Below are 25949 nucleotides of genomic sequence, written 5' to 3' on the forward strand. Positions count from 1 at the left end.
AACCTATTGCATACTTAGAGAGTTAGCAGTGCTATGTTTTAGTCTAGTTTTCTTAATTTACTTATGCTCAATGGCTGGAGAAACATTAGCACATGCAAAGAATCCTCGAAACAGAATTCTGTGACACTCTGCACATGACCTATGCGGTTAGGCACGGGGCAAAGGGGGTGGGTCAAGTGCATAGCTTCCCCACAGCAGACTGCCCCATGTTTAGTGGGGCAGTCAACGAATAAATTTTTGCGCTACGTGTATGGTTAGTGTGCTCTACCAACTCTGAAATGCCAAGGAAAGAAGCGTGTAGTAACTTTCACATGATTATTTACATTTCTTTCTTGCTGCAGAGAAAAGGCACTTTAAGCCATACGGGTTCGCTTTATGGTGGAAGCATTAGAGTACCTAGAACAGCTACTCGTGACCTGAAGCATCCAAACAACAAGGTGATAAGAATTTCAATGTGGCAAAGCATGCTGCGTAGGTCTTAGTTTTTATTGGTTAGTTTAGCCTGCAGCGAAATAATAAAAAAGCCATAAGTTCCTGGTAGCTTAATAATGAAATGCTTAAGTTGTGCATGTTTACGTGTTTTCTCCACACCACATTTAAGTTGTAGCTTTTCCTCTGCATGTTTAATACAAATGAGCTTTCACTTAGCTACTTATTTAATTGAAAGTTGTTGCGTGCTCAACAGTGTTATAGTGTAGTGAATGTCAGTATGTGAACAAAGCATGGAAAGGTTTATTCAGGTGCTTTAGGCGAGTTCTCTACACAAAGTTTTACCAATTATTGTGGACTTGGAATTATTTTTATCCCTCAGATATGCCACCTTTTCATACTCATTTCATGTAGTGAAGCAGGCTACCTTCATAAAGCTCTTTTAATGAGCATACAGATTTCTCTGCTACCTTAAAGTAACATTTAAATGGGCTTCACTGTCATACACCAAAAATATGTGCTGTATTCTTTCAGTCAAACAAAATAGGAATAACTTTGAATTAATATTGAGGCCGTTTTCAGGTAACATTCAAAATGCCCTTTTCTAGACGTTCAGTGAACATCCATGTAATATGCACAAGTCTTGCATCAAAATGTCTATGGGATACCCAGAAAATGTTCTAGAAAAAAATGTATGTATAGTGCATGCAAAAATGTAATCTGGATGACTGAATTGTGTTCAGGGGCCCAATACTTGATCACCCATGCAACAGTGAAAGAGAATCGAACAGTAAATGTGTGTTGTGCATTTCAAGTGAGTTCATTGCAAAACTTTGTAATCTGGACTTGAGTGTTGGGTTGTTATAGAGTGCTGCCCTTTAGCATGAATTTTTTAAATGCTGTTTCTGTTTATTTCTGTTTATGACCAATAAAAATTGTAGACAAAAAGCTATACCTTGCCTCAATTTTGACAGTGACAAGAGCACCTGATCAAGGAGTAGTATTTAAGAAGACTCACCTAGGACTTAATTGGCACATACTTAACGTAGTTAGTGGAAAAAGAAACTTGCGTGTAGGCTAGTTTGTTCTTGAGCATGGAAGCCAAGTTGTGCTGCATAGCTGATACAAAATACTCCTGAATAAAAATGCGAAGGATCTCAAGATGATGCACAATCATCTTCTGTGTTTCGTATTAACTATGCAGTGCAAGTTGGTTTCATAGCAGGTGAGTGTTATGCATCTGCAAAAAAAAGTTTGCTTATATGCTGCACTGGCCTGTTACATACACAATGCCAGCTTTGCAAGAAAATAAATATGTATAATCAATCTTTTATTGGCAGAACCATTACAGCAAAATATACAAGTCTGATGTTCCATCTTAGACAATAGTGTAATATTTAGATAGAGGTACAGACACTCTTGATGACTTGATGGTAGTGTGAATGCATGCAGCTGGTACATCAGTGGACCTGCACAAGAGAGGGAAAAAACACAGGTGAAGTACAAAGGATTAAAAAGAATCTGCAACTTGCACTCTGAGATGAACATGTCACTGTGACAACCTGAGTGCTGCTGTGGAGCATTTTCTTAGCCTGTTGGTCCGCGGGCACAAGTGCCTGTCTTGCATGAAGCTGCTTAACGCAGCTTCATAACAAGAGTTTTCTCTATCCGCCACCCTAAAACGCGCTCTGTGGCGGTCAGGCTCCGCCGAGAGACTTGCGGCAACGGGAAGGTAATGGGGTAATGTCAGTACAGATTTTGGTTGCTAAAGCAGTACCAGACCGATGGCAAACAAATTTTGTAACACAGTTGAATATCCGAAATACTTTCCACTATTTAGAAGCAGGTTTTCAAATTGAATAATACAAAGTGAACCTGCCCACATTAAAGCTTCAACCACAAGAAACACATTCCTGACGGATTGTTGACGCCAGCTGGTGTCGTCAAGAACGATGAGATGCTGGGGTTGATGCTCTAGATGCTGAATTGCGCCCACGTCAAATCAAATAGCCGGCCAAAAATATGTTGGAAACTTGTTTCTTGTAGTTGGGCCTTAGCAATCCCGATGCCGCATGTAACTATAAAGCAGTTGCACAGCTGCTAATGGATCTAAGTTAATGCATTCATAATGAACAAATACACCTCTTAACAGCATTGATGTATACAGGCATATTGCTAACGGGGCTCTGGAACAATAAAAGTTTCACATCACCGGTTTGTGTCAGTGTTTACTGGTAGCTTGCAGATACACTGAAACCCGATTATAACAAACTGGCCTATGCACTAAAAATGGATTCATTATATCAGGTAATTCTTTAAATCCAAACGCGCCTATAACGATAGGAAACAAACTTTTGTATTGTGTTTGTCCTACACGAATTTGTTGTCCTCAGTGGAAAAATTAAGTCATAGTTACCTGCGTTTTTGTAAACAAAACCGTGCATAGTAGACAGCAATCTTTAGCCTTAAACAGCTTGCCAGTCACTCAAAATAGAGACTCGATAGCAGCTTGCTTGAAGTACACTGCTGGCATGTTTCGGAGTATTCTAACATTTAGGCACATTTTAAAAAAAGTACGAAAAGAAGGCCTCTGTTACAAGTGAGTGTTTTGCATGAGTATCACTCAGGAAGTTTTGTGTGTCCAATATACAGGATAATACACTTTATGCTGGTTTTTTATAGTCAGGTTTGTTTAAAGCTGTACAAAGAGAAAAATGCTATGTACTACAAGTGTGGATTTTTTCCTTGGCGCTAGCCAAACATGAGTTAGAGCACGCAATTACGTTTTTATCCATATTATCTGGTAAAAGGCGAAGGCATTCCTTGTGAAAGGTTTTTGAACAATATGCACAAAAAATGTCCAGTACTTTTCTGCCGTACAGCGGTTGCCTGCATACACAATGCAACTCATAAATACAATCTTTTGGCCGCACACGAATAGTGGGGGAGCTTGTGAGTGGAAAATCTCCTATGTTGCCTTTTTGTATGCATTTCAGCAAATGTCTCCGCAGCATACTCTGACTAAGGTTTAAATTTTCTGGTCTCCTATCTGATGCTAAATAATACATATTTGCAATTGCAAACAAGCCACAGTCAAGCGTGTTGCACTGGTTTTGTGCCCCTTTAGTGCAAATGGTCAGCGTTGGTGACTGCAATTTTAGCATGTGACAGATTTGCCAGATGGCATCAGAAGGAGTACCTTGGTCAATTGAGTCATATACAAAGACTGTGTTTTCATCAGCGTCAACATTGGTTACCGTAAGGCAGTGATCGGGGTTTCGGACATGCAAGATTTGAACAAAAGGGCTTTCTACTGTAGTAAATAGTAAACGATGGCCAAGTAGCACATCTTGAAAGCCATCCCAGTGAGGAAACTTTTCATGAATCAAGTATTGTGCTACGTTAATCACGCTGTCTGATATAGAGGTGCCCTGTACTAAAGCATTTAAATCGGCATCTGAAAGAGAGTAGCGTTTGCAGACATTTAACATGTCTGCTGTCACCAATGCAAGGCTTACCATTTGCTTTTGCGATGGCAAAAACTTGCGCTTAACTGCTTTGACTTTCTTTGGCCGTCCTCTTCTTGCTTTTACCAAAGGTACAACAAGTTTTGTACTATTCGAATGCCTGCAACTGCTTGTGGCAGTCATTTGGTGTAATGGAGCTGGTGTACCTTGTAAGCTAACTGTAATTTGATTAATAGGAAAGGTGGTTAAGTATCTGAAGAATGCCTCGCATGATGCCAGTTTTTCCATTAGCTCCTTCTCACAACAATTAGATAATACATTAGCCACAGTCTTGGACATTTCACAAAGCCTCTTGTAGGTGTAAGAATACTTTTCTTGAGCAGTGTCGAGCTTCACAGATGGCAGCAGCTGAATGCTGCTTGTCACCACTGGTGTGGCACTTGAGACCATGCAGCTGTCACTCAGAAAATGATCCTTACACCACCTGTCCGGTATGCATGCTTTGTCAAAAAGGCCTTGCTGGGCAAAATGGCGAGCTGCTATAATATGTGCAGTATGCAAACTGTACTGATTATAAAAAAGCACACATGCAACGCGTCAGGCATAATGAAACACTGTGCTCAGAACTTGCTGAAGCCACTACATAAGAATTACCAGTGGAAGTAACCAGATAACCTACTTCTTTAAACCGTTCATACTGCTCAAGTACTTTACTTGTGGCCTCATAAGTGCAATTACGGGCCAAGTCTAGTTGAAATGGCTCACTGAAATCATTTACATTTAGGTTCAGCTTCATTTCCTCAAACTTGGAAAATTTTAGAGATAAGAAATCCTTCTCAATATAACTTACTAATGCTTCTATAGCTTCAACCAAATGCATGCTTGAAGCGAGATAACTTTTAATTTTTTGATTGTGACACTCAATGCGATTATTCGTGTTATTACCAAATGTAGGAAGTTTCTGCCGATATGCATGTACCCACATTTCTTTACAGGAGTGCCAGTACTGCATGTAATAAGAAATAAAATCTTTAGACGCCATAGCTTCGAGCTCAGCAAGCCTGCCTAAGTAGTCCTGCACAGTGAAGGAATAAACAATTTTTTTAACAGAGGGAGTAACTGATCACGCTGCAGTCTAGCTTTCTCATTGACTTTTTGCTGAAAGCATTGCAGCACAGGCCATGTACACAACAAAATTTCAGAATTAGGAAGAATTTTGGTCAAAATGCGTAGCTCGTTCATGTCTTTGTCTATCATGACTACTCTGCAAGCAGACACAATGAACAGGTTAAACTCTGCAAACTTGGCAAACATAGCCTGCTCAATTTCAGTCGTTTTATTTTGCAAAAAGGCATAACACACAGGTCTCCCACGACCTCCACCATCTTCAACCAATATAGCATACAAGATATAGCCTTCAATGTTTACTTTATATGTTCCGTCAATAAATAAAATCTCTGGATACTTTTCCAAAATCTCACGCATGTGCGTTGTCTGAAGTAGCACAAATTGCAGGTTATTACTTTGATTCTTTTCATAGTGAACGACCCAGTTTGGATTATTTGCTAACAAGGTGTCTGTTTTTCTAAAACCATTTCTCCATGAGCCTGCTCGTTGCGAATAGGAATAGAAAACCTTTGCTTGTAATTGTTAACATTTTTTGTAGTTAATTTTTTGCCCGTTTTCTGTTCGACCAAATTTTTAAAATACTTTGGGCCAATATTACATTTGGCAAAGTCAAAGAATTGTACCTTTTCTGCGTCGTTTAGAAGCCTGCTTTGATGATACAAGTCATAGTACTTCGTGGCGTGATTATGCTTAGCCTGCAGCTTGGTTATCTTGTAGTGAAGAGTAGGTGGTTTGAACAGGCTTACTGAAACTGCCATTTCACAACCAGTACCATTGTATGCTTGCTTGGGTCGCTTTCCTGTGCCTCTTGGTTTTATAGCCCGATCATGAACACAGCTATATGAAATCCTAATATACTCAAACTCTTTAGATTCTGTTGCAAATGGACTTCTGTGAGACCTATTTATTGTGACTATGTGCTTGCCCTCCCTGCACCATTCATCAAAGCTTTGCCTAAAAGAAATAAAATTATCAAATGTTGCATTTAAATAAACTTTGCTGCCTCCACCATGCAATAAAGTGACAGTGTTAGGAACTCTGGTTGTGTTAGCACCAGCTCCTTCACAAACAGCCTGGGCATCAGAGCTGGCAGGCCTGCAGCTGGATGTCAAAGCAGCCTCACAACACCTACGTCGTGTGGGAGCAATGCACGCAGCTTTGTTAAGGTCACCAGCATCTGTGCCAGGATTGCTCGTCATCTGCCCTCGGTCTTGCATTGTTTCTGACCTACAGCATTTGCAGACAATGACCTCATTTGGAACACCATTTATGACAGGTCTGCGCTCAGCCATAGCAACTACCAAGCAGTCTTTATTCTGCCTGCTAGCCACGTGCTCCACCTTGCCAAAACTATCACAAATGGCGTCATGAGAGGCGCTGGCTTGTCCTTCAAGCTTGCTACCAGAGACAGCAGAAGGAGCAGACTCAGACTTTATACTGTCAATGCATGTCTGTTTCTGGCTTACAACTGCCCTCAAAGGTGAAGCGAACTTCAAGAACTTGGCAGCTGCCACAGCAAGAACTTTGCCTTTCCTGTCTGCAGCCAGGTCACAGCTCCATTCTTGCTTGTGCAGTGCTGCAGCCTTCCGCCGCCTCCTCGATACTACCAGTTTCCACTCCCTATCGCCACGGTGGGAGACAGCCTCTGGCACAGCTGCTTCTCGAGCACTGGCCTCTCCTTCCCCCACAGGTGAGCACACAACAGGAGCACTCTCATGCTTTTGTGTGGCTCTCCTAGTTTTCCAGACACAAGTGGTGCTTGCACCTCGACCAGGGATCATTGTCTCAGCAGGCCTCCCCTCGGCTTTTCCCCTAATTGGTACACTTGAGCCATGGAAAGTGGGGGAAGGCAGGCTGTCCCAGGTGAACCAAGCGTTGCTTCCCTTGCAACGGACACGGACACCGCCAACAAGTGAAAATACAGCACCTTGAAGGGTTCTGCTAGGGTGGTTGGTGCCGTGCACCTGCAAGGGAGCAGTGCTGGCTTTCCAGACAGGAGCTGGTGCTGTGGAAGGTCCACTTGCTGCTTGCGAAGAAATTAAAATGTGCAAACCAAGCGGGGGAAAGTCAGCCTCGGAGATGGCAGGGATGCTGTCCTGCCGAGTCCAACTGGTCCATGAAGAAGGTGCCTGGGTCTCCTTGTAGGACTGCTGGATGCGGCTTCTCTCCCGATGGATGGACAGGGTGCAGGCCCCCTGGTACAGGAAGTCTGCCAGCACCTTGTTACCAAAGCGGCTCGGGTGGACACCATCTCTGCTCAGGTAATAGGGCCAGTTGTCCACGAGACCACCCAGGAATGTGTAGCCGCACTCGTGGCAGTACTGCATCAGGGCAGTGTTAATCTTTTTGTAGTTATCATTCAGGTCATGCAACCATGAGGACTGAGCTTCCCATGAGCTGTACTGATTCTGCCCCCGAGGAAGAATGGCAGAAAAAGCTACATGCACCATGTGATTTCTCTCAATGATCCCCTGAGCGAGCTGGCGATACTTGTCCATGCACACGCTGACACTGTCAACAGTGTTGTTAATGCCAATGCACAACGACAACATCAAAACCAGCTAGCTTGTCAGCATTCATTGACAGCAAATGCTGAATCCTTACTCCTCTATGCGCGGCAACACTGACTGACAAACTACGACGCGATGGAAAATACTGGTCCGTGTATTTCACCATCGAGTCGCCGGCAACCAAAACACGTGTCATGTTGCAAGCAGTGCTATCTAAAATGACACCTAGAAGAAAAAAAAGACTGCGAGAAAATAAATCTGAGCTTTTTCAGAAACGAAAGGAGGCTACCTTCTAGTCAGCACTATATATATACGTATGTATATATATATATTTCTTTGAATCCGAGGAATCCGCGCTAGGGTTGAACAAAGCAAGCGGTCGCGAACAAGGACAGCAAGATCGGCAAATACGCGACAAACACAATCAAAATACCATCAAAATACTTATTCGAATAGATATAAATAACGCTAGCAAATATAAAATAACCCTGCAAAGCAGCTTTCGCGCATATAAAAGGATGATTTTAGAGGCTTGCGAGGATGCAGCAGAACCAGGCTTTGGGACGACACCAGCGGCAGCAGAAAAGCACGACCCGCATGCGCGGCTGACGGAATGCGTACTGAATGTCACGTGCGAACAAGCAATCAAACCACGCGCCCTCGAAAACCGGAAATACGCGTGCATGTTGCGTTGTCATTTAGGGACGTCACTTCCGTGCGTTGCAGGAGTCGGTTCTATAAAAAAACAGCAAAACAAAGGAGAACTTACTACGTCATTTTCTCCACACTTTTCTCCGAGCGTGCGGAAGGGGTAGGGCCTCTCCTTAGTTTCCTTCCTCCATGGTTTAGGGACTTCGGAGAAGGCGCGATGATGGCGCCAACTGCAGTTTCACTCAAGCGCCAAGTGATGCCGTGATGCCAAAGGTGTTCTTCATTCTATGGTGGCGCCATATGTGGCGCGTTGAATCTTCGGCCCAGGCCGACCGCTGGTCGTGTGTTGTCTCCGCAGTGGGTTCAGTATTTGTTGGCGAAAAGTCGTGCAGTAGTAGTGGTGTGGCATGTCGGCTTTTAGTCTCGGTGAACTCTCTGTGACCCGTATTTCTGAAGAATTCAGTGGTGCTGACGATCGAAATATTGAAGTGGCGTAACGCCTGGGCAATGCAATTTGCGAACCGGCGCTGTGCAGCAGCGTCATCACATCGCACATGCATCCTAATATTTACTTGACGGGCGTCGTAGGCGGACGTATTGTACGTGTTCTTCGCCACCACTTACGTTACGTAAGTAATATATGATGCTTAAGGTGGTTGCTCACAACTGTTCACGCGTCTTTGAAATGGGGCAGCGCATGCTTTCAATCGTGTTCAGCGCTGGTGTGCCGTCCGTGACTTCGTGTGATTTACATTTATTACGGGCTTTACGAAAATTATCGCGTAATGCTGTGAACTTAACGGAGCTTTAGTGACATCACATGGTATGCCAGAATTCCACGAACTAAAATGCAGAGTAGATGTTTAATATTATTCGTACTAGGAGCGCGATAAACACGGTGAGGTGGAGCTCAATAGTGTGGCGTTATATTCAGCTGCACCTCTGCCCGTTTTGCGCGCTTTTAGTTTAATTTAGCAATGGGTCGCAAGGTTCTGTGTAAAGTTGGGAAGAATGGATGTGTATATGTGCGTCTGCAATAACTTCGACGCAACACTTTTGTGTAATGCAATGAAGCAAACCGTGTATTGCGGTGACGCGATGTATGGCAGCCCTAGTTCCAGCTTTGATGTCCCCGTTACCCTAAAGACACTGCCCTGCCCGCTTTACTATAAGCTCAGATGCTCTTGAACTCCCTATTTGCCGGTATTTTTATTTTCACATGCGGAATGATCCCACGGCAATACATATATGTAGTGAGGTGAAGCTTATTAAAGTTACCAAATGCTTTGACAGTGTCAGACCCAACAGTTTTAGAAGACCATGGCCAACACAACAGCCCAGACCTTTACTTTAACAATTTTATTAGGACTGTCAAACTAATCTTACAGCACAGAAAAACAATGTAAACACCTAAAGAGTTGATTAGCAAGTAATACTGGAAAGCACAAGACTAGTGGCCAAGGGTGTGTTGAAGTGCTTTAAACACTCAACCGACACACCTTAAGTGCCTAAACATTTCTAGCGTATTCGTGCAGGCTGATCAGACTTACCGCGATATTGGTTGCTTTACAATGAAAATAATAGTATTGGATAACAGGATGCCAGCGACTCGTGTGGTGCTTGGTTATGCAAACCATATGGGTCCCAAAAATAGCGAAACAGGGTTCTTGTTTAAGCATGCTGCTTGCGTCCACTATTCTAAAGCTCTCTAATGTCAGCAGTATGAAGAGAGGCTCTAAAAATAGGGCTTTGAACTTCACAACTCCAATTTTGTTTCTTCTATACGAATACAACCTAAACACTACGCTGTCGTGAAAGCATCTGCCTAGCTCATTGCCACATTTTGCGAGAAAAGCAGTGATCACTCAGAGTTGTCTGTCCTAATATTACTCCAAGAAGAATAGTTCATTTTTTAAGGACGAAGCATGTCATGCCCAACTAGAAAATTAACCACGCAATAAGCTACTAGAAGTAGCTAAAAAATCAGCAGTCTTCTGAAGTCAGCTTGATTTGCAGCTCCTAAAATTGGCTATTATTGAATTAGGGGAAGGAAAGAACAGCTTAAGCAAACACATTTCTGATCAGAAAGTTATGGTGGTGTGCTGCAGGCTAAGGCAGTGAAAGGAAGCCGTTTTGGCATTTCTCTACCTCTGTCCCAAAACCAGGAACCACAGCCGAGGCGACTTCACTTGGCTTTGTCTTCGAATTCGCTTTCCCCTGCACAGAATACTCAGTCGAGGTGAGCTCAATGCACATCACCCACATTAGGGATGCAAAGACGCAAAGCCAAGAGGATGCCATCTTGACAAAGCAGACGTCACAGACCTCAAATTAACAAATGACACCAACTATCCCAACTGCCACACCCTCCATTAAAACCAGCATGGGCAACTGGGGCCTTCATCCAGAGTGTCAGTGCGACTCTGCCCCAAGAGGCAGCGACCATTATCCGGTATAATACTTGATGTAGGGGTGAAAATGTGCCACATTCACAAAATCAGGGTTTCTGGCTAGGACCATTTCCGTGATGCACTTGAGTCCGCAGAATGTGAAGGTGTTGAAGAATCGTTAGCAACACGAATCCTTTACAAACTGCAAAAAGCGACGTGCAAACTAGAGCTTACTGGGGCAACATCCAGCCCTGACAAGTGCCTGCTGCAACTTTGGGGTGAGCAAGCCAAGCTGCATACTGCATACTTAAATTGTGGCTGCACGCAACAAAACCTGATCAATGTTTGACGCAAGACTGAACAAGCAAGATGTCATAGTAAGAAACTTGCCAGAAATTAATGGATGGACCCCTGAGTGTCATTTGAACATAAGATTTGACACATTCTCGGCTATAACAGGGTGAACCAAATACTGTAATACTATTGAAAACCATTCGCCAAGGAATGAATGGAAAGCCTCTTTACGATGGCAGAACCTGTTGTTGCTCTTGAACATGTCAACACTTAAAGCGCACGTGGCAAAGATGGAGTCATTTCGCAGATGCTGAGAAATCTTGTCGAAACGAGGAAGCAAGCACTATTGCTTGTAATCAATGAAATCTGGAATATTGGAATTCCCCACAGAGCGGAAACACTTGGTCATGATGTCACTACCGAAACCAGGCAAGAAACCTGACACAATAGCCAAACTTTGATCAGTCTTACTCACCTTGACAGTGTGCAAATTGACTGAAGGAATATGCCTCACGAGGCTACACCACCATATGGGAAAGACAAGACTATTTCCACCTGTGCCAGATTGGTTTCCGGCCTAAGGTCGACACGTGCGACAATAGCCTCTTTCTGCATCAAAGCATCGTCAATAGCAGCCGCTTTGGAGGAAAGATATATGGGTTCTTAGTCACAGTGGAACCAAGAAGAATGTCGAGCATAGTCTGCAACGAGGAAGTACTGGTGGCCTTTCATGAAGCCTGCCTAGGCATTAGGGTTGCCAGTGTTGCCAAAGACTCTTATGCAACCACATGTTTGAAATATGAAGTTACAGTAAACAGCCAAAGACTTCTACCAACTGCACAATTAGAAATGCAGGTAAAACCCGGACCAGCACACTTGGTTGCAGGAATGATTCGCCTTTGAGGTAAGAAGGTGACTTAACAGTTGGTGACCAGGTATACCAAATGCAAGTATGTGCAGTATGTATATGTACTGTTAGGGCGAAACAGCTGAATTTTCTCCAAAGCAATATCAAAAGCTCATCTTTTCTTTTCAGGATGCCACTCATGTGCTTTAGGCAAGTGTGGACCTGGGCATATAAAGCTGCATAGGCAAAATGATACTAGATACAGCTGTTAAGTGTAATATTTTTTCTGGGTTAAATTCTTGGTCGTTGAACTCAGTCGAGATCGATAACTGTTGCACCAAAGTAGTGGACCATTACCAGAACAAAGGCATGTAGTGTGCCCATCTCAATTCGTGTGCTTATGCCAGTCTCCTTTTTTACAGCAATAGCTGTTATGGGCTAACTTCCCTGGTTGTTCTCATGTCTACTGGTGTTGTCACTGGAATTCCAAAATTTCTTGCTAGAATTTTGCAAATAAAGTTCTCATTGCGCTGCGAAGATTCAAACATACGATCAAAAGATTGGCATTCCACAATTCTATATTTCAGCCACTCTGCTGAAGGTACAGTCGTGGTGAATACTGATCCTGGAGAGCGCAATCAAGCCAACAGGTGCCATGATTGGCTAACACCTGCTTAATGTCTGCGTACTGTATATAGAGCTGGCGTCCACGCCTTCAAGTTCTAACACATCACCTTCCCATTTGTGAAGGCAGTCCTATGTTACTTTTTCTTTTTTATTCTTACATGTATTGACAGTGATTGGGTGCATCTGCTTCATTAATCTTCTTCTAGTGCTTGGCTTCTCAGATTTACTGGATGGGGCTGTTGGTGTCTTGTTTTCCTCAAGCACAGCGCGAGACCTAGCAACGGGTAGCCCAAATATAGATTTGAGAAAACCAAAACAAATTCAGCAGTAAGAAGCTAAAGGGTTGTTTTGGTGGAGACCAGTGGCCAAGTCCGGATATGAAAGAGGATGAAGAAAAGTCCAGTCTTTCCACTTCAACACTGGGAGGCACAACCCCGACAAATAAATGACTCGTACTTATTTTACTTCTCTAAAGGAGATTACTGACTTCCATTGGCAAGTGTTCACTTCCACAAACACGGCATGAAGCAACCTTCCGGTGCATATTTCACCAGCTACTGCACCATTGTTCTGCGTTATGAGTGAAACTGCAATTTTCTTTATGCCACAACTTGCCCAATTTTGTGTTTTGCAGTAGGATGTTAGCTGTGCTATTAAGGCACCTAAATACTCGTGAATAGTAGTAGAGAAAAAAAATGAAAGTAAGAAAGCAGTGGCTTTTTGTACATAGACTGCATACACCTGGTACACTCACGACCATTTCTTACCTATCTGCTAAACTATTCTAAACAAGAAAATATTATACACGATTATTGTGCAAAGTCAGACCACAACTAAACCGGAGGTAACCTTAGTAAGTAAAGTATATTTAATTGGTGACATTTTCTGTGGCCCTGCTATTGGGCTTTCTTTCCTTCCTTTTCAGCTGTACAGGTTAATTAAGAAGTGGCGAGACTGTTTGACAATTTAAATAATTGAAAGACTTAGCAAAACCTTTTCTGGGTTGTTTTTTCTTGGTTTCAGACTCTGCACATGGCATTTTACGGTGTTTACCATGTTTTTTGCTTTTTTTTTGTAGGGCATGTTAATTTTTTTATACCATGTGAAGTATGTGGTGCCATAGAGTTCTTGGATGGAGTCTTGCCATTTCATTCTGTACAATATGATGTCGTTTTTTCCTGTCCAAGGCCGTTTTACATTTGAGTGTGATTGTAGCATTCTGCTAAGTTTCGCCTCGTCACCCAAGCTTGAAAGCTTGTCACCCACTGCTGGTGGCATGACACGCGACATTTTTTTTCAATAAGACGAAGTCTCTCACTTATCCTGTGCACTGGTCGTCTTTGTCTTTTTGAATTACAATTTCTTGCCTATATTTACTCTGTTGTTGCATTTCGGATTAGGAAAGGCTATCATAGTTGGCATCATTTAACCATATTGCACACAATGTGGATGATACGTACTTGAAATACATGGCCACCATAAATATAAGTTAATAATTCAAGAATAGTGCCTCTGCATGGTGGTGCAGCCATAAATTGTGGCTATAAGGTACCAGCGTTGCAGGTAGCACTAGCTGCTTCTGCAGAATATAATTCAACTCTACTACTTTCAAACATCACTGTTTTTATCTGCATTTGTATAGCTCCAGTTCCTGTGAACAACACACATCTGGCGGAAGAGTGACTTGCAGTTGGAGCCAATGAATAGCCAATATTCTGCCCATTTTCATATTATTAGCATATTAATAAAGGCAGTCGTTTTCATAGTAGCCTGTTTGCCCAGTGTAGAAGCCGTTGCGGTGTGTCAGGATCTCGTACACATCTTCAGCTTTGCAGGGGACACACATCTGGCACATAGTTTGTCACAGGCCATGTATTCAGGGCAAGTTGAGTTTACTCACTTGCAACGGGAGAACCAAGCTTGTTGAAATTGAAGTAAACCACCTGTGCATTCAGTGGCCTTCTTCATTTTGTGTGACATATATATGTGGTTATAGCGACCCTTGTTTTATGCACTTCTCCTCCGGCAGCAGGCTTTTGCTTTTGAAACACTCAGGATAGCTTTCAGCAAGCTGGACGGGAATAACACTGAAAAACCAGCAGATGTTAATTGTCGAACTTATCACGTGAAGCTTCATACAGTATGATGAGGGCGGAAATAAATGAGGGTCTTCCTCAGGGCCTTGTAGCACATGTCAAGAGTTTGGAGCAACATGATGTATAGCACTTTTTTGATCGCATGCTATAGGTTCGGCAGGTGTGCCCATGGTTGAAGTGCAGTGCAAGGTGAAGAAAACATATCTATGAGCAGCACCCTGGTAAAGGTAACGCTGGGAAAACTAGTGGGAAGCCTGTTGAACACCTGGTTGACCCAGTTGCTGGGTTCATCAGGCAAAGTGTGATAAAGAGAAGGAAGTCATCAACACATCAGAATGTTTTTACATATAGGCACTGTGCTAAGGTTCTCAGGCAGGTCTGTCATAACATGCCAACAAGTCTTAGTGCGCAAGCTATGCACAACCAACTACATATGCCTTCTGTTCGGACGAAGAACTGCTCATTGTAACTAACGAGGATGGAGTGGACAAAAAACGGCAGCTCCATTAATCTGGTCTCACCGGTATGAACAGTGTTTTGTAAGTCTGCATCGTCATACTCCCCAATGCCTTCTTGGGTGACATCAGCAAGGACCAGCTTGAGGCATGGGGTAATAGACATCTTTACAAGCTAAAAATGCAGGCATGCATGAAGAGCACATTGTGTCAAAAAGTAGGCACTTCACAGGGGCACTGGAGAAGGAAGAGATCATTGACAGTGGGCAAAGACAAGCTTCTCTGCTACTAAACACCCAGTACAGTTGCCATGTAATGACCTCTGAAACAATCCCTCTCAAAGAGAAAATCATCTTTTTGTGTCCATAAAGAGGGCAGACAGGCAAAGCCCCTTCAGCAATGCTGCCTGCTTCAAAAGGCCCACTTAGCACATCCCGAATGCTTCCTTCTTAGACTTCGCTGGGTGCAAGCATTCTATCTTCCAAAAGTCCATGAGAGCACTGTTGGTTTGGTGGCAATTGCAACAAACCTTCCTTCCTAGTTGGTCTGGAGGCTCGCGGTGCTCATGAAGCGACACCATGAGACAAGCAAGGTGACTGAATGCCTCCAAGCTCTTGTTCGTTTATCACAATGTTCTGTTAGTTGCAACCAAGAGACCTGAAACCAATCAGCTCAAGTTCGGCACTCATGTGGTTGCTGTGGAGGATCCATAGTGAAAAGCACAAAAATATAAAACTCTAGGGAAAGAATAATAAAGCATTAGCATTGCTGCAGCCCACCCCTCCTTTTTTTGTCTGGTCGTGCTGCATTTTTTGCTATATATAGGCATGAACTTCTCCTGTGCACAGCTTACTGCAGATAGTATAGGTGATGTTCTCAGTCAGTGACTCAATTTTTATGTACACTATGTGCTGGCTCAAAGAGGCTTGAAACTCTGCAATGAAAGCTTCTAATAGAAAAGGCGCCTGGAAGAAAAGAAAAAAGAAGCTGTGCTGCAACCATCTTGTCCCCTTAATAAAAATTATGCTTCCATATCAACTTCAGCCCTGTAGTTTAGAGTACTGTACCCGCGCACTTATGAACAAATGAATTCTCAAAGAGCATATGTGCAGTCCAGCGAAAAGCATGGACACGAATCCACATTGTGCTCCTGCATTGAACGTGAATAACGCGTTCCATAATGGCAAATGTTCTTTAGTAGACTTCCCTGCAATATAAATTTGTAATGTACAATGAATTCTCAATGAAGCTTACTAAGAGCACATATGCATTTGAAAAATATATCACAATGGAATACGGTGAGCACAGAGTAAACCTATGTGCCCTTTCCACTCTTGGTATGCTTTATTGCACGATGCTTATTTACACCCATGTATTGTGGCGTAGGAAGCTACAAAAGAAACGTTGCATAATTGGGCTTTTTATGATTACCTTTCTCGCAGTACACCAATGTTTTGCGGTGAAGCATACTAAAAGTGGAAAGGGACCACTGTCACTGGTCATAAGAGTTCTTTAGTTATACACTCGCGCACCCGCTGCTTCTCAGGCCTCCGAAGCGGATATACTATGATGGGTGATAGCGGCCCCCTCCCACTTTTAGTATGCTTCACTGCGTAACTAAAATTTACTGCGGCGAAGAAGCAGTACATTTGTATTGAGTGAATAAACAAATGGTTTTTAGAACAGTACAGAAATAAACGCGCACCATGCATCAGTCTGGAAGAAGCCGACTAGTGCGGTCGTGCGAACATCGGCTCCCACTTCGATCAATGTTCTTGCGCCGAATTTTTGTGCCACCCCTGAGAACCTGGTGTCGATCGACGCGTCGTATCACAAGGATTACGTGGATGCCCATTTTTTGCCGGTGGGTCCATTTTTTGCCTCTTTGCAAACTGTTTTCTGCGTGCCACGTAGAAAAGGTGCCAGCCCCTAACTCGCGCTGTAGGCCTAGGCCTCACGCGCAAGACGGAGTGTAGGCATGGCCTCCGGCTTAGCTGTTGAAGGCATGGAGATCCCCTCGGAGGAAGATATCGGATGGATAACAGCCATCACTCGCCGAAGGAGTCGCGCATTAGCCGCTGGCGGAAAATCCGTGGCCATAAAGGATACCAACCATGGCGGCAAAGGTAGTCGCCGCACGGCCACCTCGCAGAACGTGCTTAAGCGCGTCGCTACCGCCTCTAAGATCCCGATGCTACCGAGGGATCACATCAAGATAATTGTCCGCCCCCGTGGCGGCCTCGACGTTAAAACTTTCAGCCTGGTACATCTCTCCAGAGCGCTGGCCATGGCGGCAGCCTTAGCGCCGGAAGACACGATGGAGGACACGTACTGTCCGAACGGCTGTCAAAACATCTTGGTGGTATCGACTCCGCGGGAAGAAAACGCGAGAGCTTACGCCAAGGTACGCAAGATCCATACGAGGGATGGACCCTTCGAAGTGGCGGCCTACACCGCAGCAGGAAAAGATACATGTAAGGGTGTTGTTCGCGGTATTGACCTGGACATTAGCGACGCGGAACTGAAAACCCCTTTCGTCAATCACCGAAATCCGGGCCTCGTCGAGGTACGTCGGATCAAGCAAACTACAACGGTGGTGGTACTTTTTGAAGGACAAAGAGTGCCAAACCACGTTATTTGTGGTAACGTACTCATGCCCTGTTATCTCTACCGACGACAGATAGATGTGTGCTACGGCTGTGGTGAAATCGGACATAGATTCGACGTGTGTCCCAATCCGGCAAGTGTTAGAAAGTGTAGGGGCTGTGGAATCACTTCCCCACCTGAAGATCATCATTGTGATCCCAAGTGTGCTATTTGCGGTGGCGCACACCCAACTGGGGACCGAAAATGCAGTCGAAGATTCCAGATGCCTTATATTGTGAGACAAAGGCGTCGAAGGCGCCAACGACAGCAAGCACGCTATACACAGGTGGCCGACGACATTGAAGACAGCGACGATTCCCAGCGCAAAGGGATCATGCAAGAAAATGACGCCAACTTGCGCTCTCGCACGAGAGGACGCTCCAGCTCACGAGGGCGCTCCAGCTCACGAGGGCGCTCCCGCTCCAGGGGGCGTTCTCGATCCAGAGGACAACCCAGCTCTGGAGAGTCTTCTGGTGTCGACCCGCAACCTCGAGGACCTGAGGCGAGATAGAGGTCCCGTTCACAGTCGACCCCAAGAGCAACCTGGGCCGATCGAGTCAAGAACGGAGGCCTTGGGAAACCAGGACAACCGACAAGGGCAAGGTCTAGGAGTACTAATGGTAGGGCACAATCGGAATGTGATTCAAATCCCCGAATATTGTCATTAGAATCAGAAAATCGGAAATTAAGGCAAGAATTGTCTGAGCTCAGGGAGGCTTTCAAATCCTTTAAAGAAAGGTCCGAAACACCCCGTAGTCAGATGGAGACAAGGGCTCCAAAACCCTTGGCCGGCAAACCTAAACGTAAAGCCCCCACGCTGTTCCCATTAGCGAAACAGAGGAGGAAGATTTAGAAACCTCTGAGGCAGAGGAGATGGGAGAGAGTGAGGCACCCCCCAAACACAAAAAAGTCAGAATAGCCTCAAGGTTAGCCACAATAGACAGGACTCTGGCGAAAATCATGGAGCTCATCACTAATCTAGATGCTCGAGTGGGTCAACTAGAAAGGCCGAAAGTTAAGGCAAAGGCAAGCGCAGCGGCTGCATCGGCAGTCCACGGAGGCACAAACGGTAGCCCGAGCGCGGACTCTAGGGGTTCGGGTAGTCAACCAATGGTATCATAATGGCTTCAAACGACAAGAATAACATTAAAATATGGAAGTGGAATTGTGCGAGTTTCCGAAGGCGCAAGGCTCCCCTGCAACAGCTCATTAGATCGGCAAAAGTTAAGCCGCACGTTATTCTCTTACAGGAAACACTAGCTAAGGAGGATATCTCTCTACCGGGTTACAACTCCGAAACTTTGACCATTCCAGGGGGTCGGGGAATAGCGACTTTGGTTCGAAAGGGTACCTCCTATGAAACTCACGAGCTTCCAAAGTACAAGGTTGGTCTAGAAGCACAAATGATCGAACTCATCCTGAAGAACAAAAAAGCAGCTAACGTGTATATAGCTAACGTTTATAGCTCTCCGCAAGATAGGAAAAGGGATTTTAAGACCCTCTTGGGCCGAATTTCCAGTAAGGCAGATACAGCCCCACTCGTAGTGGCTGGGGACTTCAACGCTCCCAACAAAAAATGGGGCTATGGTCATCAGAGCGTCAAGGGTACTAATTTAGCAACCACGGCAAGTGAATTAAAATTTGCTCTTATTACAGATGCTAACTTCATCACGATAACTGGTACCTCCACTACCAGAGATACAACCCCAGATCTAACATTCCTTCGGGGAATTGAAGGCTCATGGGACAATCTGCAGAAGAATTTAGGAAGTGATCATTACATAATTGAAGTCATCTTACAGACGCAACCACCACCACTAAGGAAATATGAGTACGTGGACTGGGATCTCTTTCGTAAGTTGCGTAAGGAAACCAGCATAGATGACGAATCTTATGAGGAGCTTTAAGATCAACTAAATGCAACGATTAAGAAAGCTACTAAAGCAGTCTCAACAGAAATCGAAGTCCGAAAAATATACTCCAAGCTAGCTCACATGCTGGAAGCGAAAAATTCCCTTCTAACCAGATGGAAGAGTCACAGACCTAATAGAAGACTTAGAGCCAAGATCGTCCAAGTTAATCGTGATATCGAAACATACGCGGCTCAACTTTCACGTCAACAATGGGACGAAACTTGCTCAGAAACAGATGGTAGATTGCGTTGAGGAGGCAAATGGAATCTATTGAAGAGCCTACTTAATGACAAGCTCTCCAGAGGTACTACAAATCTCGCCATAAACAGACTCGTCGATAAGCAGATAGCTATAGGGCGGACAGCAAGAGAGGTCGCAAACGACCTCGCACACATGTACCTGCCACTTAAAAATGAATATGAAAACGAAGAAGAAATAAGCGAACCTTACTCCGGAATATCGCAACCGGACTTGGACAGTGACTTCACTGCAGCTGAGATAAGGCATGTACTTTTTAATTTAAATGGGAGATCTGCCACGGGTCCGGATGGCATCACAAATAAACTTTTGCGAAACCTGGACGATGATGCCATAGACATAATCACGGTCAAAATTAATAGTCAGTGGAGATCCGGCACTGTCCCACCGGAATGGAAGGATGCCAAGGTGACGTTTATACCGAAACCCGGCAAACCACTAACAAAGGAGAACTTCAGGCCCATATCACTTACATCCTGTATTGGCAAAGTAGCCGAACATGCTATTTATAACAGGATAATGGAACACATAGAAAACCAGGAGCTTTTCAGGCACAATCTCATAGGCTTTCGGAAGGCATTATCCACACAGGACGCCATGCTCATGATCAAACGGGCTATTATTGACGACCCTAGCAGGGACGTAAAGGGCTTCCTGGGTCTGGATCTTATCAAAGCATTTGATACGGTTGCACATAAACATATCCTACATGAAATCTCAACCTTGAACCTGGGAAGCAATTTTTACAATTATGTGAGGTCCTTTCTAGCTAATCGGACAGCTCGGCTCAAACTCGGTATAGTCACAGGCGGTCCATACAACTTAGGCAACAACGGCACACCACAAGGTTCAGTATTGTCCCCACTCCTCTTTAACATTGCCATGCACAGGCTCTCGGAGGAATTGTCCAAAATGCCGAGCTTGGGGCACGCATATACGCTGAGGATATCACAGTGTGGGTCCCAAGGGGGTCACTCGCAGCACTAGAGCAGACACTACAGGCAGCGGTAGACACCACAGAATCCTTCCTTAAGGGCACCGGACTCAGGCTATCACCTAGTAAATCTGAGCCGCTGCTCTTTAGACAGGGGAGACAAGGTGTTAGAAACCTTGTGCCTTTAGAAACTCTGCCAATTAAAATCACAGACAACCCAGGACGGGTCATACCCAGAGCAGAGAAAATTAAAATTCTGGGTCTTCTCATTGACGCAAGGAGCTGTAACGCTACGGCCCTGAACCGTCTCACAGGTCAGGCCAACAGTACTTTAAAGCTCCTGGGCAGGGTCTCAAATCGAAATGCAGGCCTCAAGGAGGACAATCTCATCAGAGCATATCATGCATTTTTCATCAGTCATGTGACGTACATTGCATCATACCTGAACTAGGGGAAGGAGAGAAGGCTAAGCTAAACGCACTTATATGCTCCGGACTCAAAAGGGCTCTGGGACTCCCGCGCGGAACGAGTACCGAACTCCTCAACAAGTTAGGACTTCATAACACTATAGATGAGCTCATTGAGGCACATTCGATGTCACAAATTGCAAGACTCTCCAACACTAAGCCAGGGTTTAAAATTCTAGATGAAGCCGGAATACTGCCTCGAGGAGGAGACGTCTCTAAGTTCAAAATACCCAAGGAGGTGGAGACATAATTAGTTGTAGACCCCATACCAGGAAATATTCATCCTGCCCACAACAAGGGCAGAAGGGACGCCAGGGCCAAATGCATTCTGGGTAAACTGCACCAACAACACAGCTCAGCTCTTTTTGTCGATGCAACTAGTTATGAATCGGGCAACCGCTACGCTATTGCCGTGGTCGATGAGAGCGGTAAATTAATAAGCGCGGCGTCACTAAGAACGAGCTCCATTCATGCCGCCGAAAAAGCAAGCATAGCACTTGCAATTACAATCAGGAGAGGCTCCACGATTTTCTCCCATTCCCGTACAGCTATAAGGAATTACTCAGCCGGCTTCGTCTCAGTGGAAGCACACAAGTTACTTATACACAGTATTAATACTCATAATTACGACCAACTGGATAGCTCACACCTAGTGTGGTTTCCGGCTCATCAGGGCCACTCGGTCAGCCCCAATGGCTGCAATCCTAATGAGCAAGCTCACTCTGCTGTGCGAGATCTCACATGCCGCACATCAGATCAGGAACTGCTCCAGGATGACTGCGGCTCCTACAAAGACCCACTTACTACTTTTCACGAGATCACCTCACACTATAGGGACGGCAGGTGGTCTTTTCCTCCCCCCCATCAGAAGCTCAACCGAGCTCAGGCAGTCACATTAAGAATGATTCAAACTAAATCTTATCCAACACCTTTCGTGCTTAACAAAATTGACGAGGATTATCCCGCGGAATGTAAAAGTTGTGGGCACACTCCATATCTATTTGATCATATGTTCTGGCTGTGCCCCAACCAAAGGGCTTCGGATCTCAACAGTGAGGAGGACTGGAGTCGACGCATATCCAGCGAAGTCCTCCAAGATCAACTCCTGGCCGTCCGGAGAGCTCACGACATCGGGAAAGCCTTTGGCCTACCGGTGCCTACGTGGGCGGAGCCACCGACTTAGCCTGGGGCTTTTGCCCTCGGACCCTAGTTTCTCTGGACTAAAATAAAGTTCTTGCCATGCCATGCCATGCATCAGTCTACCAGACGGAAGAGCGTCGCAACAAAAGGTAGCTGCTTCACACAGGCCGTGTAGCGTACTTATCAGTCGTAAAGGATATTATGTGTAATTAAAAACTTCAGACACACAGAAATATGTTTATGTTTACGTTCGTACTCCTTGCGTAATAAGACTGCCAGAACTTGCACAATATAAAGTAATTTGTGACACACAAATGCAAAGAACACAGACTCATTCTGGCAGCGGTTGTGGCAACAGGAACACAGACTGACCAACGTTCTCTGTATCCGCAGGCTTGTGTCGTCGTCCTCCACTCCCCGTGACCAACGTCCCGCTATCTGCTTCCACGTGTGTCCCGGCCTACAGCAGCTGCGCCATTCTAGAATCTTCGGTGCTATCGCAGCCAGCGTTGCGCTTGCGCCACCAGCCCGCCGTGAGAAAAAAGATATAAGGAGGCGCAGCGGTACCGGCACCTTATTCTGGCAGCGGTTGTGGCAACAGGAACACAGACTGACCAACGTTCTCTGTATCCGCAGGTTAGTCATATGCGTATGTATCGTTGTCATTTGTGATTCCAATATTGCTGCAGCCGCTGCTAAACATTGCCGCTGAACTTGTGTTTACTTGTACTGCCAAGCTTGCGTCGTCTCGTGCGGCCTTCCGGGTGTGGTCGGTGAACAATGCCTACAAATGCGGAGCTCGCCAAAAGAATTGATGACATAGAATCCAAGCTTGGAAACGTAAGCGAAAAACTTCTTGATGACATTTTTGGGAAATTTCTGCTGAGGGCGAGTAATTCGGGCATAGACGTCGTAGAACTTAAGAGAAGAACTGATAGTTTGGAAACTAGCGTGGAATTTCTAAGCAAGTTCGTCGAAAAGCTGAGTGCCGAAAACAAAGAGCTAAAATCCGAAAACAAAGCTTTACAAGCAAACAACAACACTCTCACAAAGAAAGTTGGCGAACTGGAGCAATATTCTCGATTAAACAACGTCGAGATAAAGGGCATCCCTTGCACACAAGGAGAGGACTGTGTGACAGTCATACAAACTATTGGCAACAAAATTGGTTGCCCAGTAACGGCCACTGACCTCGACGTTGTTCATCGTGTTCCTACTAAAACAGAACATAAAAACATCATCGCTCGCTTCTGCTCGAGAACGAAGAAAGCCGAGTTCGTTGCGAAAGCACGGAAAGCTAGACTCTGCCTGAGTGATATTGGCCTCGCCACAGCAAAAGAGAACCCTGTCTTCGTTAATGAACATTTAACACTTCAAAACAAAGCTCTGTTTTCCAAAGCCTTGGGTCTGAAAAAAACGAAGAACTGGAGATTTCTGTGGACAGAAAACTGTCAAATCAAGGCCCGGAAAACAACCGAAAGCCGCGTCGTTCGCATCGCAACCGATTCCGACCTTTCAGTGATAACATAACTCTAATCCACCCTTGTGCCACGCCTGTCACCTAGGCAGGTCTCACAATTTCGTCCTATCTAACAGCTAACCAGTTAAACAATCTTCTTTCAAATCATCAGTGATCTGTCTTGCACTTCAATGCGCGCAGTCTGCGCGAGCACTTCGATGAATTCTCTGATCTCGTTTCTTCATTCACCTTCCCATTTTCAATCATCGGAGTATCTGAAACTTGGTTGAGCGACCACGATAAACACCTTTTCTGTTTTTCTAGTTTTGTTCCTGAACACTCGAATCGTCCGTTCAGCAACCACGGCGGCGCAGCGCTGTATATCTATTCAGGTATTACTTACAACCGAAGGAACGATCTTGAACTTAATGTAACTAATTGTGAAGACGTTTGGATTGAACTTAAAAATAACTTCCTCAACATAGACAACAAAGACCTAATAATTGGTTGCATATATCGTTCACCCTCGTCATCAGCAACAGACTTCTGTACTGCTCTCCATAAAGTCATGGGACTGCTAGCAGATGAAAACAAAAATGTAATAATTATAGGCGACATCAACATTAACCTCGCTGATAGTACGTCTACTAATGCTTTACATTATTCTAATTGTTTTAACAGCTTTGGTTATGAATGTTTAATTAAGATACCGACACGATGTGCTAACCACCCCATAGGTACATTAATTGACCATGCATTATCAAATTTGGCATATCCACCAGACGCAGGTGTTATAATAATCGACATAACTGATCACTATCCTATATTTTTAAATTTTCACTATACTCATGGCTCCGAAAAAATCACGTACACGAAGTTTATATTAGACAAACAAGCATTCCTGGACGCCGTGTAGAACCTTGACTGGTCCCCCATCTTTTCTACAAAAGATCCGCAAAAAGCGTTTGCACTGTTTATCTCTATGCTTAAGTCGTGTTGATCGTCATTCCGTTCAAGTTAAATGCAAAAAGAAGTACGCGTCGCCTCAAAGTCCATGGATAACAAATAAGCTCTTAGCTACAATGCGCAAAAAGGATAATCTTTATAAGAAAACCAAACAACCATTTAACAAGAATTTAGCCATTCGGTACAAAAAGTTTTCTAACCAGCTTTCTGCCACTTTGAAAAAAAGCAAAAAAAAAACATGGTACGAAAGAAAAATTTTGGAATGCGGTAAAAACATAAAAAAGAAATGGGAGATTGTTAACACCTTCTTAAACAGGACAAATAATCGCGAAGCTATACAAGAAATTGGATATCAGGGTATGGTGTACAAGACCGCCAAAGAAATAGCTGATGCGTTTGCTGATTTCTTTAGCAGCGAGCTACAGCCACCTGCGCATGACAATCCCGTGCCCCAGCGCCTGCCACATTCTTTCTTTTTATTTCCAACTACATCTCAGGAAGTTCTAAACATTATAAACAACATGAAAATAACCGGCGCCGGCATAGATAAATTACACCCTTCCCATATAAAATTAATTGCACCCCTAATAAGTGATGTCCTTGCAGACATCATCAACGTCATGTTTAAATCAGGCACATTCCCACAAGAACTAAAACAAGGCAAGATCACACCCATTTTTAAGAAAGGTGACCGCTCTTTAATTTCCAATTATCGCCCCATTTGTGTATTACCTTTCTTTAGTAAGGTAATCGAAAAGCTAATTGAAAGACGTTTAACTAATTACCTTACAAAATTTAACATTCTCACACCATTCCAATACGGCTTTCGCTCGGGTTACTCGACCGAACTGGCTCTCGTGGCTCTAACCGATCAACTAAAACTCGCTATCGATGAAGGGAATTATGCAGCTTCAGTGTTTGTAGACTTAAGCAAAGCGTTTGAGAAAATAAATCACCGCATTTTATTTCGTAAGCTTGAATCATTGGGAATCACCGGCCCAGCACTCTTGTTACTACAAAATTACTTAACAGACAGAATGCAGGTAGTAACCATTTCAGCTGTTCATTCTAAAACCATGTTCACTAATATTGGCGTGCCCCAGGGTTCCATATTAGGTCCGCTTTTATTTTTATTATACGTCAATGATCTGCCGAACTGCCTGTCCTTTTCGAAATGTATACTTTATGCAGATGATACTACTATTATTAATTCCAATAAATGTATTACAACCTTAGTATCTAACCTTAATGGCGACTTACACAGCCTGCTGG

The 25949-nt window shown here is 44.3% G+C and overlaps 1 protein-coding gene across 1 annotated transcript; it reads right to left on the minus strand.

Moving 5' to 3' along the window:
• Window positions 1-1707: 1707 nt before the first annotated feature.
• Window positions 1708-7825, minus strand: LOC142588561 (uncharacterized). Its single transcript, XM_075700401.1, has 2 exons — window positions 7078-7825; window positions 1708-1898 (listed from the first exon to the last, which is right to left on the minus strand). Exons 1-2 carry the CDS (start codon window positions 7574-7576, stop codon window positions 1708-1710), a joined length of 690 nt encoding a protein of 229 aa, XP_075556516.1. The 5' UTR covers window positions 7577-7825.
• Window positions 7826-25949: the final 18124 nt, after the last annotated feature.

The sequence above is a fragment of the Dermacentor variabilis genome, chromosome 7, assembly GCF_050947875.1.
Source record: "Dermacentor variabilis isolate Ectoservices chromosome 7, ASM5094787v1, whole genome shotgun sequence".
NCBI lineage: Eukaryota > Metazoa > Arthropoda > Arachnida > Ixodida > Ixodidae > Dermacentor > Dermacentor variabilis.

Coding starts and splice junctions, on each gene's coding strand:
- LOC142588561 (XM_075700401.1), bottom strand. CDS start 7,576: ATGTTGTCGTTGTGCATTGGCATTAACAACACTGTTGACAGTGTCAGC. Junction 1,899..7,077: donor GGCTGACTTTCCCCCGCTTG/GTTTGCACATTT, acceptor TCTCTTGTGCAG/GTCCACTGATGTACCAGCTG.